At 43.0% G+C, this 12,862-nt stretch overlaps 1 protein-coding gene across 8 annotated transcripts in view; it reads right to left on the minus strand.

Moving 5' to 3' along the window:
- The window catches only part of DGKG (diacylglycerol kinase gamma), a 191,869-nt gene that overhangs the window by 129,046 nt on the left and 49,961 nt on the right, over positions 1-12,862 (minus strand). For all 8 annotated transcript variants that reach the window (XR_004901302.1, XR_004901303.1, XR_004901305.1 and 5 more), the window contains exons 4-6: positions 6,201-6,366; positions 5,585-5,647; positions 2,412-2,582 (exon numbers count right to left, since the gene is read on the minus strand). Coding sequence is in view for 2 of the 8 variants with exons in the window: in XM_036017811.1 (XP_035873704.1) it covers positions 2,412-2,582; positions 5,585-5,647; positions 6,201-6,366 (400 nt within the window). In the remaining 6 variants the exon portion in view is untranslated. The remainder of the gene's footprint in view (positions 1-2,411; positions 2,583-5,584; positions 5,648-6,200; positions 6,367-12,862) is intronic.

Genomic DNA, 12,862 nt, shown 5'->3' on the forward strand with positions numbered 1-12,862 from the left:
TGGTTGAATGATGTACAGAAGGACAAATGCCATATGATTGATCTCATGTATATGTGGAATCTAATGAACAAAATAAACTGATGGACAAAACAGAACCAGAAGCATGGATACATGGAACAGACTGATATATCTCAGAGGGATGGGTTTCAGGGGGACTGAATAAAAGAAGGTGAAGAGATTAGCCAAACAACATATAGGCATAGCCCACGGACACAGACAATGGTGTGGTGATAGCCAGAGGAGGGGCCGAGGGGCTGGGTGGAGGTGGGCAAAGGTGGGGAGAAATGGGGGACATCTGTAACAGTGCCAACAATGTTTAAAAAATAAAGAAGGACAGATTTCCCACTATGTTGCTCCCGGACCCTGGGTAGGGGAGACTCTAACACAGAGCTCTCTTAGTCCTACTGTGTGTGAAGGGTAGAAGCAGAAAGTGTGAATAAACATCCTATCTTTTAGCATCCTGGCCTGGGACAAGTCATCCTGTGCTTTCTTACATTTTCAATGAGAATAATTATATCCACCTTCTAGGGCTATTATGCCGTTGACATGAGATGATCCACTGAAAGTGCTCAGCACATATAAGGTGTTCAATGATGAGAGTTATTGTTGTTTTACTGCATTGGTGACCAGTGGGATTTCAGGCAATTATTTCCAAAAGATACATGTTTGGTCATTAAAAAGAATAGCTTAACTTGTTTTTAATTATTAAAGTCAAGGGAAAATTTAAATTTGTTTGGTTTAATTATAAAAAAGAAAAAGAGATGAAAACTTTATAGGACAAATGACCAAGTTTCTGCAACAAAAAATTGCAAGGAAAAAAAATAAGCAAAAGATGAAAAGAAACTGAAGAGACATAATGATTGATGGCAATGCCCGGACAATATTGGCTACTGACTCAAAAAGTTAAAAATATATAAGATAATTGGGAAAATGTGATATTGGCCCAAATATTTAATGATAGTAAGGAATCCTTTTCTTTAGATGTGATAATGGTATTGTGGTTATATTGAAGAACAAGTCATATTTCAGAGGTACATACTGAAATATTTACAGATCATAAATTATATGAGGTCTAGATTTTGCTTCAAAGTAATCTGGGGCAGAGGGAATGCATGGGAGGTAGAAATAAGCCATGACTGACAGGAAACTGGTAATTGTTGAAGATAGCTAATAGGAACATTTAAGTCCATTGGACTCTCTACTTTTATCTATATTTGCAATTTTCTATAATATAAAGTTTTGCCACAGATGATGTCCTTGCCTTGGCATTACAAGATGAGTCTGAGAGCCACTAATGTGAGTGCCACACCCTCACTGGGAGTTATGAACAAATATAGAGTCTGCAACTCAAAATCCAGCTGAATAGTGGAAATAATTTGACATTTCACTTTTAACATTAGCCAGAAGGAACAGAAATCTGCTACATTTGCTTCCAAATTAGTTTTTAAGACTTGCAACTGTTAACACCTCACACCTACAGGAATGATTTTAAGGTCAGTCAATGAGCAAAATTTCATCTGTTCTTGGCAAGTGTTAACCTTTGCCAGGCTTTTCCTTGCTGATGTTTGAATTTTGTTGATGTCTTACTAATTGCTGGAATTTTGACTTTTGCTATAATGTGTATGTTTTCCCCTTAATGTCTGCTAAGGTTGTAAGAGGAGCCAGAACAATATACACATATTTTTAGCAAGGTCCTATCACCACCTGTTTTAAAAAGTTTTCCTTTAAGCTCACAGAGGCCGGTGAGACCGTCCCTGGAGTGAATCATCTGCAAGACTGTTTCAGCCACTGTGGGCTTTTCTTTCTGTCGCCAGCTATTATTTTCCTCCCGAACATGCGCTTTTGAAACCTACTTTAGTAGCAGTGTGAAACCAAGCTCAACTCCCTTAATGCACTAGCCCTCTTTCTCTAGAGGCCAACAAATTGTGGGCGAAAAAAATGACAATATGGTTTAACAAGGTGGAGGCTGATTAGATCTCAAGAAAAAATTCCTCATAGTAATGGAGTTTCTTGGGCACAGAATATGGGAAGGAAAACAGATGCTGAATATCTTCCCTTGAAACATCTAAGAGGAGGCAGCAGCTTCCTGGTTCTAGGCCCTCAGGAATTCCTGCCGGCAAAGGAGGGGGGTCTTGAAGTGCTGTGGAGATCTGTTCCTTTCTAAATCCTGGTTCTCCACGCCAAGGTCTCAGATGTACTTCCCACTCTCTCTGCCTCTGCTGTTGTGCCCCAGGGTGGATTCTAGGAAATGTTCCTAACATTGCTGAAGACAAGGCAGAAAGATCTCCCCGAAGGAGGCAGGACCCCTACCCATGGCCCTAGAACAATCTCCGGCATGTTCCCAGTGATGGGCAGAACACTAGATCTTCTTCCCGGAAAAAGTTGCAGCCCTTGACAGGCCGACTACTTACACTCGAGCTTATCCTGAGGCCTGCCCGTCTCCAGCAGGGACAGGTAGCACACCACATCCTTCAGGGGCACGGTGGGGCCGTCTGAGTCTGAGGGCCGGGCAGCAGCGTTTCCCAGGGCGGTGGCAGCCACTTGGTCCTTAGCTGGCACCTGCTTCTCGGTGATCTTTGATTCTGTGATAGGCAAGAGGAAAGCATTCAAGGACTTCTGTATAGTGAATATTAAATCTTTTTCACGGTGGAGGCAAGAAGTTCATATGTGTCTTCGAAAACATTGGTTACATAAATATGATCAGATCAGTGGCAACCAGAAATCCAGTTCGTGGGGTTTATGCCCTGAATGGACTTCATGCTGACTATTTTAAATGTCTATATCTTTGGAAGAAATTCACCTATACTCTGTGAGTTTTCAGAAAAAATGACAGTAATTTTTCATAATGTCAATAGCCAACAGATCAAAGTCCCCCAATTTGTAAAGGTAATTTTGGCTTGGATTCCAAAATTCAGACAATTGGTCATTTACCAATATATCTTTTCACAATTTTCTTCTCAAATACATTTAATGATAAATAAAAAGATGATTAGTCAAAAGAGAAAACTGGGATTGACATGTAATTAATTTCCAGAAACTAGAAAGAATTTCAACTAACTGCAAGCTGAATTAGTTGAATTAAGAAAATGCAGGGGTTGAGGGTATAAGGGGACTGAATGGTAATGGAAAAAAAATACAATAAAAAATTTAAAAAATGCACAAAATGGCTTACTGTACCACAGAAATAAAGTGAGTTTTCCCTCTGAAGTTTTCCTTTTCATAGGTGGGAAAACTCTCTGTCTCTTTCACATTCTTTGTCTTCTGGGCCAGAAACAAAAGGTTATTACTGACTGGAAAACTAGGCGTCTATATTTCACTGTGTGAATTATACTTTTCTGAGGCACTCTGAGTGTTCTCTCTCTTCTCCCAGTCTCTCTATATCTATGCACTCTAAAAACTATCTCTGAGTGTCCAGTGAGGGTACAACTCACAGAAAACACTAAAAAGGCCACAGTGAATGAGAATTCCTTCTGCTTGGGCAACAGGAAGAAGGTTGGAATGTTCAACCAATGGTCTGTCTTAGGTGATTCCAGAGCGTGGCTCTTCCTTGCTGGGATAGGTCCCTCTCCGTGGTGTCTGCCTGGCCCTACGATCTTTCTTCTAATGAATGGAGACATCTAATTAAGACATCCATCCATGAAAGACGGCCTCACAGGAAAAGGATTTTCTACTTTAAATCTTGAATCACAAAAGATGAAAAAAAGGGCTCTGTACCTCCCTGGGCAACAGCCAGATAAATGGCCTTTCATGATTCAGCTCAGGACACTGATACTCCCCACACACAAACAAAAATCATTTCTCTAAGAGCAGGAAGTTGCTCTCAGACCCGGAATGATATAGATATTGCCAAGAAGCATGGTGGTCAAGTAAGTTAGCCAACTTCCATTATCGTCATCAATTATCTTTTCTCAAATATCGTGTAATGACAGCATCCCCAATAAGTCTTTTATTGGTATGTCAGAAACTTTGGCCATAAAACAAATTATGGCCAGACAATGTGCTCACTCGAGAATGAAATGTAACTTCTCTCAGGTTCCTTTTGAAGTTCATGATGCTTGGACTAAGAGAGTCTAAGCAGTATGGTCCAAGGCAACTCTCCATTCCCAGCCATGTTCTGCTTTCCATCCATACTGAGTTTCTGATCTCACCAGTCTTTCAGTTAAACATTGAAAGCCTGATGATCCATTTTTGTTATGATGAGAAAAAAAAGATTTGAACTACATCTAGTGTCCACTGGGAGAAATTCTCTCACCCTAGCTCCCTGTTACAATGAGCTCTGATTTATTTGTATTATCTCACATCTATCCTGCTTTATGTATGTTTGAAGACACAATAAAACTGTATTCTCTATTCCCCAGCCACATCCCAAGACTTGGAATTCACCAATGTGATTCAATCTTTATAGACAAAAATGAGTAGGCAATTAGGTCTGACTCTCTGACTGTTTGTATTTAAACTTCCAAGAGAACCTGGGGGGGAGAGAGTCCGCGAGAGCCCTTCCATGGGACTAGGATGCCCAACTGATGCACTTGGAAACTGAAAGTGCAGATTGAAGGAGATCTTGGAAGACCATGAAGAGTTTAGAATAAAGTACTTACCTACCTGAAACTAATATAATATTGTATGTTAACTGTAATTAGAAAGACAACTGAAAATTTAAAAAAATGCATTTCTAGAGAGTGGCCCGAAAAATAATTTTTTTTTTATACTGAAAGTACTTTTTTTTTAAAGATTTTATTTATTTATTTTTAGAGAGGGGAGGGAGGGAGGGAGGGAAGGGGAGAGAGAGAGAGAGAGAGACATCAATGTGCGGTTGCTGGGGGTTATGGCCTGCAACCCAGGAATGTACCCTGGCTGGGAATCGAACCTGGGACACTTTGGTTCCCAGCCCGCGCTCAATCCACTGAGCTACGCCAGCCAGGGCTGAAAAATAATTTTTTAATATTTATTGAACATTTATTATGTTTCAGGCACTGTGCTAAGCATTTTGTACACATAACTCACTTAACCTCCATGCCAACACATTATTATCTCATGATACAGATGGAGAAACCGTGGCACAGAGGCTTGTAGGAAAGAGCAGGAGCTTTGAGATTGGACAATTCTGGATTGAATCCCCAGCTCTGCAGGTCATATAGTGACTTACAAACTTTTAAAGCCTCCGTTCCTTACTGTGTAAAGTGGTGTGATTGTGAAGGCTAAATAAAATATGCAATAAAGGAGGTGCCTGGCAAATAGACCTTCAAAACAATGTTAGCCGGCTTCCCTTGCTCCTCCTCCCAACTTATTCAAACCAGTGCACATGAATGTTGTTGGACGTCAACCAGGGCACGCTCTTGTCTTCTTGCCCTACCCCCTCCAGCCATCCACTGGTAGAGTCATCTGTCCCTTAGCCCAGAACTGTCACCCAGCCTCAGAATCCCAGCACATTTGTGTGGCAGGGTCCCCAGAGATGGAGGCAGATGGGATCTGCCCAGGGGCAAACAATTACATGGAGACAAAGCTGCTGCTTAGGTTTTCCTTCTCTGTCCCAAGAGTGAGGTCTTCCTCATTCCTCCCTGAATCTTGTATTCCAAAGACTTACCTGTATCAGGGGCACAGGCCTCATCTGCTTTGGCAGCATTATCTGCATTCTGTATATCAGAATCTGAAGAACAAAGAGAAGATTTAAAGGCCAGCCCATGTCTCCAGCTTCTTAGATGGGCATGTAGGGGGCCTTCCCCGAGGTCTGGATTGCTTGGGTTGTATCTGTAGCCCCATCAGGTGTCAGCTGGGCTCATGCTTACTTATTGGGGTTGACTATTTCTCCCCCATTATATCTCAAGTTCCCAGAAACAGTCACTGCACCTTACCCTCCCTCTGGCAGTCCCATGCCTGGGTGCACAAGCTGACTGTGTTCCACCCACAGACTGGCAGTCTTTGTGAAAGGCTCTCTTCTCCCTGATGTACTGGAGTCTGTGCCTTCTCCTCCCCCGAGCCTCCCCTATGATTCTGAGTGGCAGAAATTATGCCCTTTCTTATTCCTCTTACTAAGAGATCCATCAGACAAGGCTTCCTGTGAGGTATTATGAGGAAAGGAGTCCTGGTCCCCTGGTCCTCTGGTCCCCAGTCACAACCCACAGGTAAGTTACTATGCCTGTGGGAAGTGGGTTAGGGCTGCAAAAATCATCCTCCGTGCTGGAGAATGTTGGTCCATATACCTGGGGCACCAGCCTCGCTGTTACTGGTCCCTTCCTTTGGGTGCTCAGGAATCTCCTGTCTGGGCTTCTGGCTGAAGGCCAGGAAGAGGTGCGTGCTCAGTGGCTGGGGAAGGTCCACCTCCAGGTATGCCTTCATGAACAGCTTGAAGACATCATAGCTAATTGTCTGAGAAGAGACAAAGAGAGGGAAAATCAGTGGAGAGACTCAAAGGACAGAGAACAGGGAGAGAAGGAAAAGGAATCCAGGAGCTGGCAGGCAAGGGAAATGGAAAGGGAAGCGGAAGGAAGTGGAAGTGGAGTGGAAGTGGAGTGGTGGGGGCAGGAAGGAAGAGGCCAGGAGGTGACAGAGAACGGCAGGCACAGGGAGGAGGATGTAAGGAAGAGAAAACAGCAGTGGTTGCATGTCAGGGCTTAGTGGGGCACGGAACCACAGGAGGCTTTCGTAACCAGACATGCCTAAATTTAGGTAGAAAAGGGAGTGATGAAGAATGAGCGTTGAGAGTGGAGGCCCCAGACCCATGTGAGAGACTTGTCTCTAATGAGCAGGACTAGCTCAGTGCCCTGGAATCCTGGTTAAGATGAAGAAGCATGTAGTTGAAAACACAATGGAAAGAAATGGCTCTTCTGTGATATGTCAATTTTCTCCTTGTGCTTTGAGTAATGTAATTCCTGAGTATTTAGGTCCTGAAAAATAGGAAAAACCTGGAAGAGAAAAGGACAGGCTCCATCCTTTATGACTTTCATAATTCACCTTCCTGAACAAACCTCAAGATAATGGGGGAGGGTGTCTGGCTCTGCTGCTCTCAAAACATGTCCTTGTGAAGGTTTTAGGCACTGGGAGAAGAGCAGGAAGCCAAGGACAGAAGGTAGAACCAAGAAATATGCCAAAAACTAGAATGCCTCCCTGCTGTATCTCCCCCAGTACTGCCTGGCTTCTGGGCCCAGGCTGGGAGCGACCAGCCAGAAGGGGCTGTGGCACTCAGCAAACACCCAACAGTTTGCGGTGAGTCATCACTGGCTCATGCTTTGATGGCATCACATTCTTCATCAAATCAGCAGATGCTCCTGGAAATCTCTTGAGGAAGCACTACTCCAAGATCTGCTGTGCAGTCTTTTGTGAATAATAACAGCCACGAAGATAAAATCCCTTGTTGGGAGCCTACTTGGCTCTCCCTCTAAAATGTTGATAGCATTTAACTCCTTGTCTCTTCTGGAAGCTCTGGGAACTTTCCCAGAACCAGAAGCTGGCTTGCACGTATACCATCAGGCTTGGGCTACAAAGTCTTGACCCCATAGGGAAGTCCCAAGGCAGTTTCTACTTAGCCCCAGGCTGGGCTGTTCATCTCCTTTGCAGATTGGAGGAAGCTTCTTTTGGTTCAAGAGAGGTTAATGCAGGCTCTTACTAGATAAAAAGGTCTTTAAGCGAAGGGTGGACTCATGTTTCCTGTGACAGCTACCAATCTCTGTCTCTGTCTCTCTCTTTTCTGTACCTAAGTCTCTATGTCTCTATTTAATCCTCTTTTTGTCCATCTCTATCCCTATAACCTCATCGGCACAGACTGTGTCTTCCTCACATATCCTCCTCCTTTTTCCAAGTATGCAAGAGCAAAATCTTTTTCTCCTACTCTCCACCCACTATGACGCTTGACCCCACTCTCCCTACCTCTGAGGGCATCTTCTAGAATTTCTACCTGCAAGCATGTTCAAGGTCACTATTCCAAAGAAATTGCTGGCTGGTAGAGCTACTATCCTGTCCTTACCTCCTCCTTCATTTTTCTCCAAATGGACCACATTAGGCTCCTCACCTTCTTAATTTCATTCACTTTGGATTCTGATCCATCCCCTCTGAACCTGCCCTCTTGAAGGTCACAGATTCAGTTGTTTCTTCTTAGATTTGACTAAGTAAATGCTGATGGCACTGTTATTAATTTATTTTAAAGGCTCTTTTTGCATTGCTTTTTCCTTTGCTCTATTTTAATTAAATACTGTTTTAAAATGTAGTTTTGAGTTCCAAAATGTCTTGCTAATTTTTTTTTGGTCAGCTTCAAATTGAAAACTGCTAGCATAAAATATTTCCAGAAAATAGATTGTACTAAGTGATTTATGAACAGAAATTTCAGTTAAATAAAGTCTAATGTAATGCTTTTATAAAAACAAAGCTGAAAGATCTTCAAACGAGATCACTGTGAGACTCAGGAGATCTCATGACTGGTTCCCCCCTTCTTGAAGCTCAGTTTCTTTTGCAGCAAATTATGAGTGCTGGACTAGGAGAACTCAAATTCTAAACTTCTATTAGCTTCCTCCCTAAATCAGCTCCTCTTTCTGACCCTGCAGTTCCTGTTAATGTCAATGATACCACTATTTTCCCAATATTGCATGCTCAGCTTTGAACTCCCAGTAGTCTGAGACTAGTTCTTGTCTCTCCCTTATGTCTACTTTGCTTTTGCAACATCTGTCACATCCAACTCTATTTGTGGCCATTGTCCATCTACCGGCACTCTGACAAGGGGGCCACTGACCCTGGTTTCAGACTTCTCTTGCATGCATCCTACCTGCACATGGCTATGTCTCAAATGCTTCCTTGTCTTCACCTCCATCTACTCATCCTCCCATCTATCCTTCTTTGCCAGGTTGACCTTCCTGAAGCAAAGTGCTTCCCTACTCAAAAATGTCCGTGGCTTCTAATTTGCTTATAGGAGATTTGAGATCAGTTGTCTCCAAATTTCTAAAATCATGTGTCCCTCCACAAGATTTTAAGTACGCTTTCTCATTTATCTTTACTTATAAATTATACACATGTACTACTGTGGTCCTCTACTATAATTAAAAATATATACAAAAGGGAAATTAGAAAGTAGAAATTAGATTAAATAAAAATCAATATAAATAGAAGGTCTAATGTGTAATGTTTCCAGAGTCCAGTGGGTTATCCTGTGCATTCCCTAAATCCTCTGGGATTCATAGTCTTCCCATAATCCCACTCCAACCAAGATTTGTAGCTACTTCAAGCTCTGAGACCATTCTGGTCTTTTCTCCTATTAGTGCCTATGTACACCCTCACACTCTGTCTACACTGATTTCTGTGTTCTTTCCTGGCCACCCCTCCATGCACTTTACGCGAACTGCTTCCGTCTCTGCTCATTACAGTTCTAGCTATCCTTTAATGTCTGATGACGCCTTTTCCAGAAAGCCTTGGATGATCTCCTCTGCCTGAATTACTATACTTTTCCACCTTGGTTCCTATTTTGGGACCCTCATATCTGCTGCCTTCTATGAATATATAATTTTCCAGGATATTGACTGTGTTCCTTGACTAGATCTAGAACTCCTGGAAAATAGTGAAATGCCTTATTTCATCTCTGTATCACCCACACTACCTATCACAGTGTTTCCTGATAGGTACTTTAATGAATGTTGGATTTTGAATTGGTACAGTTGATTGTCAATTATTGTGGGGTCCATTCAGTCAACACATATAAACTGAGTCTCCTAAGTATAAGACAGCATGGGACACCACTGGGGAACACACCAATGAATTAAGCATTAAGCATGGGTCCATACCTTCAAGAGTCTCAGATATATATGGTAAAGGTATTGAAATAATTCTAAAACAAGCTCCATAGTGGTGAGTACCATAGGAAAAAACTGACACATTGTTTTGAGAACCTAAAAAACAATAATGACTGAACACATGTTCAATTGTTTATGTCCCCCTCCTGCGGCACAGAATGGCATAGAATAAGCCCAGAAACGCAAAGCATTCAATCAGAAGAACTCAGAGGGGACTAGATCTCCCCAGGTCACTGAGGCTCTAGAAGTTCAGTGATTTGTCCCTGCCAGCTAGTGGCAGAGTAAAACCAGAAGCTGGATCTTCTGACTCCAAGTCCAGTGCTCCTGCTACTGTGTCTGTCACAGGTCCCAGTGCTGACATCATGTTCCCCGCCACATCTTCTAAACAGCCCAGTTTCAGTAGGCCAAGAGATATGACTGTGTGCCATTGTTACAATGATATCTAAATTAAGAGTGAGTAAGTTCTTTATGAGGACAGGTCAGGCTCAGAGTAGCTGGCTGGTAAATTTGTGATGGGTAGGGAGTGGCTGGGTACTATGTGCAAACCAGGTAACTAACTGCTATGAGGCACATTGGCAATTCTCTGAGCCCTGGAGTAATGTCATAGCCAGTGCCATTCTTCAGGCCTGGTTTTTTTTTCTCCAGAAACTGCAACTTTTGTGCAAGAACCAGTTAGGCAATTGTTGCTGCAAGCTGTGTAAAAAGAATGTGTTAATTCTTACACAGGTCAAGAAAGAGGGTGGAGCTAGATGGATAGTTTACCTTGTGTTGGACACTTTACATACACCATCTCTCTTAAGTCTCAAAACAACAGTGGGAGGTGGGACTGTTACTGCCATTTGTGGATGAAAAAGATTCTGAGAGGATAAATAACTTGTTCAAAGTCATAAAGCAGTGTCAGAGCTGATTTGTGCCCAGGTGTGTCTGAGTTTCAGGTGCCACCAAACCACCGTGGCCCCCTTGTTCCACTGCCCTCGTTCACTTCCTGACTGTCTTCAGCTACACTCTGCTCTCTAAAAAATCACACAGTGCTGGTGGGCCGGGGCACGCTTGGTGTGGGCAGCCCTGCCACTCCGCAATCCCACCTCGCTTTCCTAGCAACCTGCCCCTTCCCACAGCTAACTGGTTTCTCAATGAGACATTTTAGCAGCAGTAAGCCATCAGGCTCAAGAGAAATTAAACACTGTTGTTTCCCTAACCCCATGCTGGGACATTACACCTACTAGAAGTCAGCCACACTGTGAGAGAGAATGAAATCAGAGTGGCAAAGCTTCCCTGGGACACCGCCGTGTCAGGAGCACAAAGAGTGGGGGGCCAGCATGATGGAGGTGGGGGCGGCAGCGTGCTCATAACAACCAAGCTGCTCCCTGCTTCTGAAAGCTCCCGTGGCCTTCACACCCTGGGTGGCCCTGACCAAATTGTTCTCCTCCCACTTATCAGCCTCAGGGCGGACAGGCTGATTAGCAGCCCCTGCCAGGCTTTGTTCCTATTTGGAGCTGGGATGGGGGAGAGAGTGGGAGACAGGGAGTTCTTTTGCTGGCTCTGCCATCTTCCCCACATGGCTCTTCCTTAGGAATGTTTTTGAAATGGTTATATTCTTAGTCTAGCTTAGGTTCCAGAAACCTTCCTCTGGCTCTCTTCTCTTGGCGATTGGTGCATTTTTATCCAAAGTCCCTCCCAGATGTACCTGGAAGGCATGAGCTCTGTTGATTCCTTCCCAGTGCCCCAAAGAGAAGTTGAATGATGGGTTTGTTTGAAGGATAGCAATATGAATAAACAAGCGGTCAGCCTTTTCTCAAGTTTATCCTGTTGATCAGTCACTTTTCTGCAACTTGCCCTCATAAAAGGACCCAGGACCAGGGAAGAGGGGGTTGAAGTTGAAAACATTCTGGGGAGCTGGGACACAAAGAGATTATTTACTATTCTCTAGTAAATAATGGGTACATTTTAAAAAAAGTATTTAGTTATTCTTTAGGGAGAGGAGAAGGGAGGGAGAAAGAAAGGGAGAGAAATATTGATATCAGAGAAAAACATACATCGGTTGCCTATTGCATGTGTCCCAAACGAGAATTGAACCAGTGACTACTCACCTTGTAACTGGGGACCAAACCTGCAACCCAGACATGTGCCCTGATGGGGAATTGAATAGGAGACCCCTCTCCTTACAGGCTGATGCTCAACCAACTGAGCCACATCAGTCAGGGCCTGGTACCATTTTTTAGGTGTCCTATCTAATTGTTACACACTTTGTAAAAAATCATATCATTTAATCTACTATCTGCAAATTTCAAGATCTTTTGTGTTGTTGTTCTTAACTTTAGGTCACAGATAAAAAAATTGAGGCTCAGACAAGTGAAATACTATTCGGGGCCACATCACTGGCTGGCAGCAGAGGTAGAAATCTAACCTAAAACCATGTAAATACAGGATCATGGCTCTTAAATTTGACCCTGTCAGTAGGAAGTTAAGTTTTAAAGGGTAGAAACTGTGTTTTCTCATCTTTATATCTTCTGTAGTGCCCAGCATAGTGCCTGGATGTTTAAGATGACTTGAATATGAAGGTGGGGGAGGTCTTGCATTCATTTATTTATCCAACACTTATTTATTGAGTGCTTGTTATGTGTCTCATACTTTCCTGGGCCCTTATGATATAGCAGTGAACAAAAATATTCTAGTGGGAGACATAGACAAATGAGTAAGTTATATAGTGTGACAGATGGTGAGAAGTACTAGGAAGAAAATAAGGCAGAGCTGAGGGATAGAGAAGGTGATATTCACTTAGAAAATAATTTGAGCCAACACTTGAAGGAACTGAGAAAATGAATAATATGGAAGTCTGGGGGAGGAACATTCTAGGAAGAGGCAAAAGCAAGTGTAAAGGTGCTGAGGACCTTGGCTTGTTTGATAACATCAAGGGGCTAATATGGCTGGAAGGGAATGAGAGAAGGAGAGTAGCAAGAGATGGGGTCTGAGCATAGGGAGGATGTGCAGATTGTAATGACCTTGACTTTTATTCTGAGCAGGTGGTGGGGGAAACCATGAGAGGTTGTTGAGCAGAGCAGTAAAATGATCTGACTTAAGTTTTAACGAAT

This window comes from Phyllostomus discolor, chromosome 2 (genome assembly GCF_004126475.2).
Source record: "Phyllostomus discolor isolate MPI-MPIP mPhyDis1 chromosome 2, mPhyDis1.pri.v3, whole genome shotgun sequence".
Classification (NCBI taxonomy): domain Eukaryota; kingdom Metazoa; phylum Chordata; class Mammalia; order Chiroptera; family Phyllostomidae; genus Phyllostomus; species Phyllostomus discolor.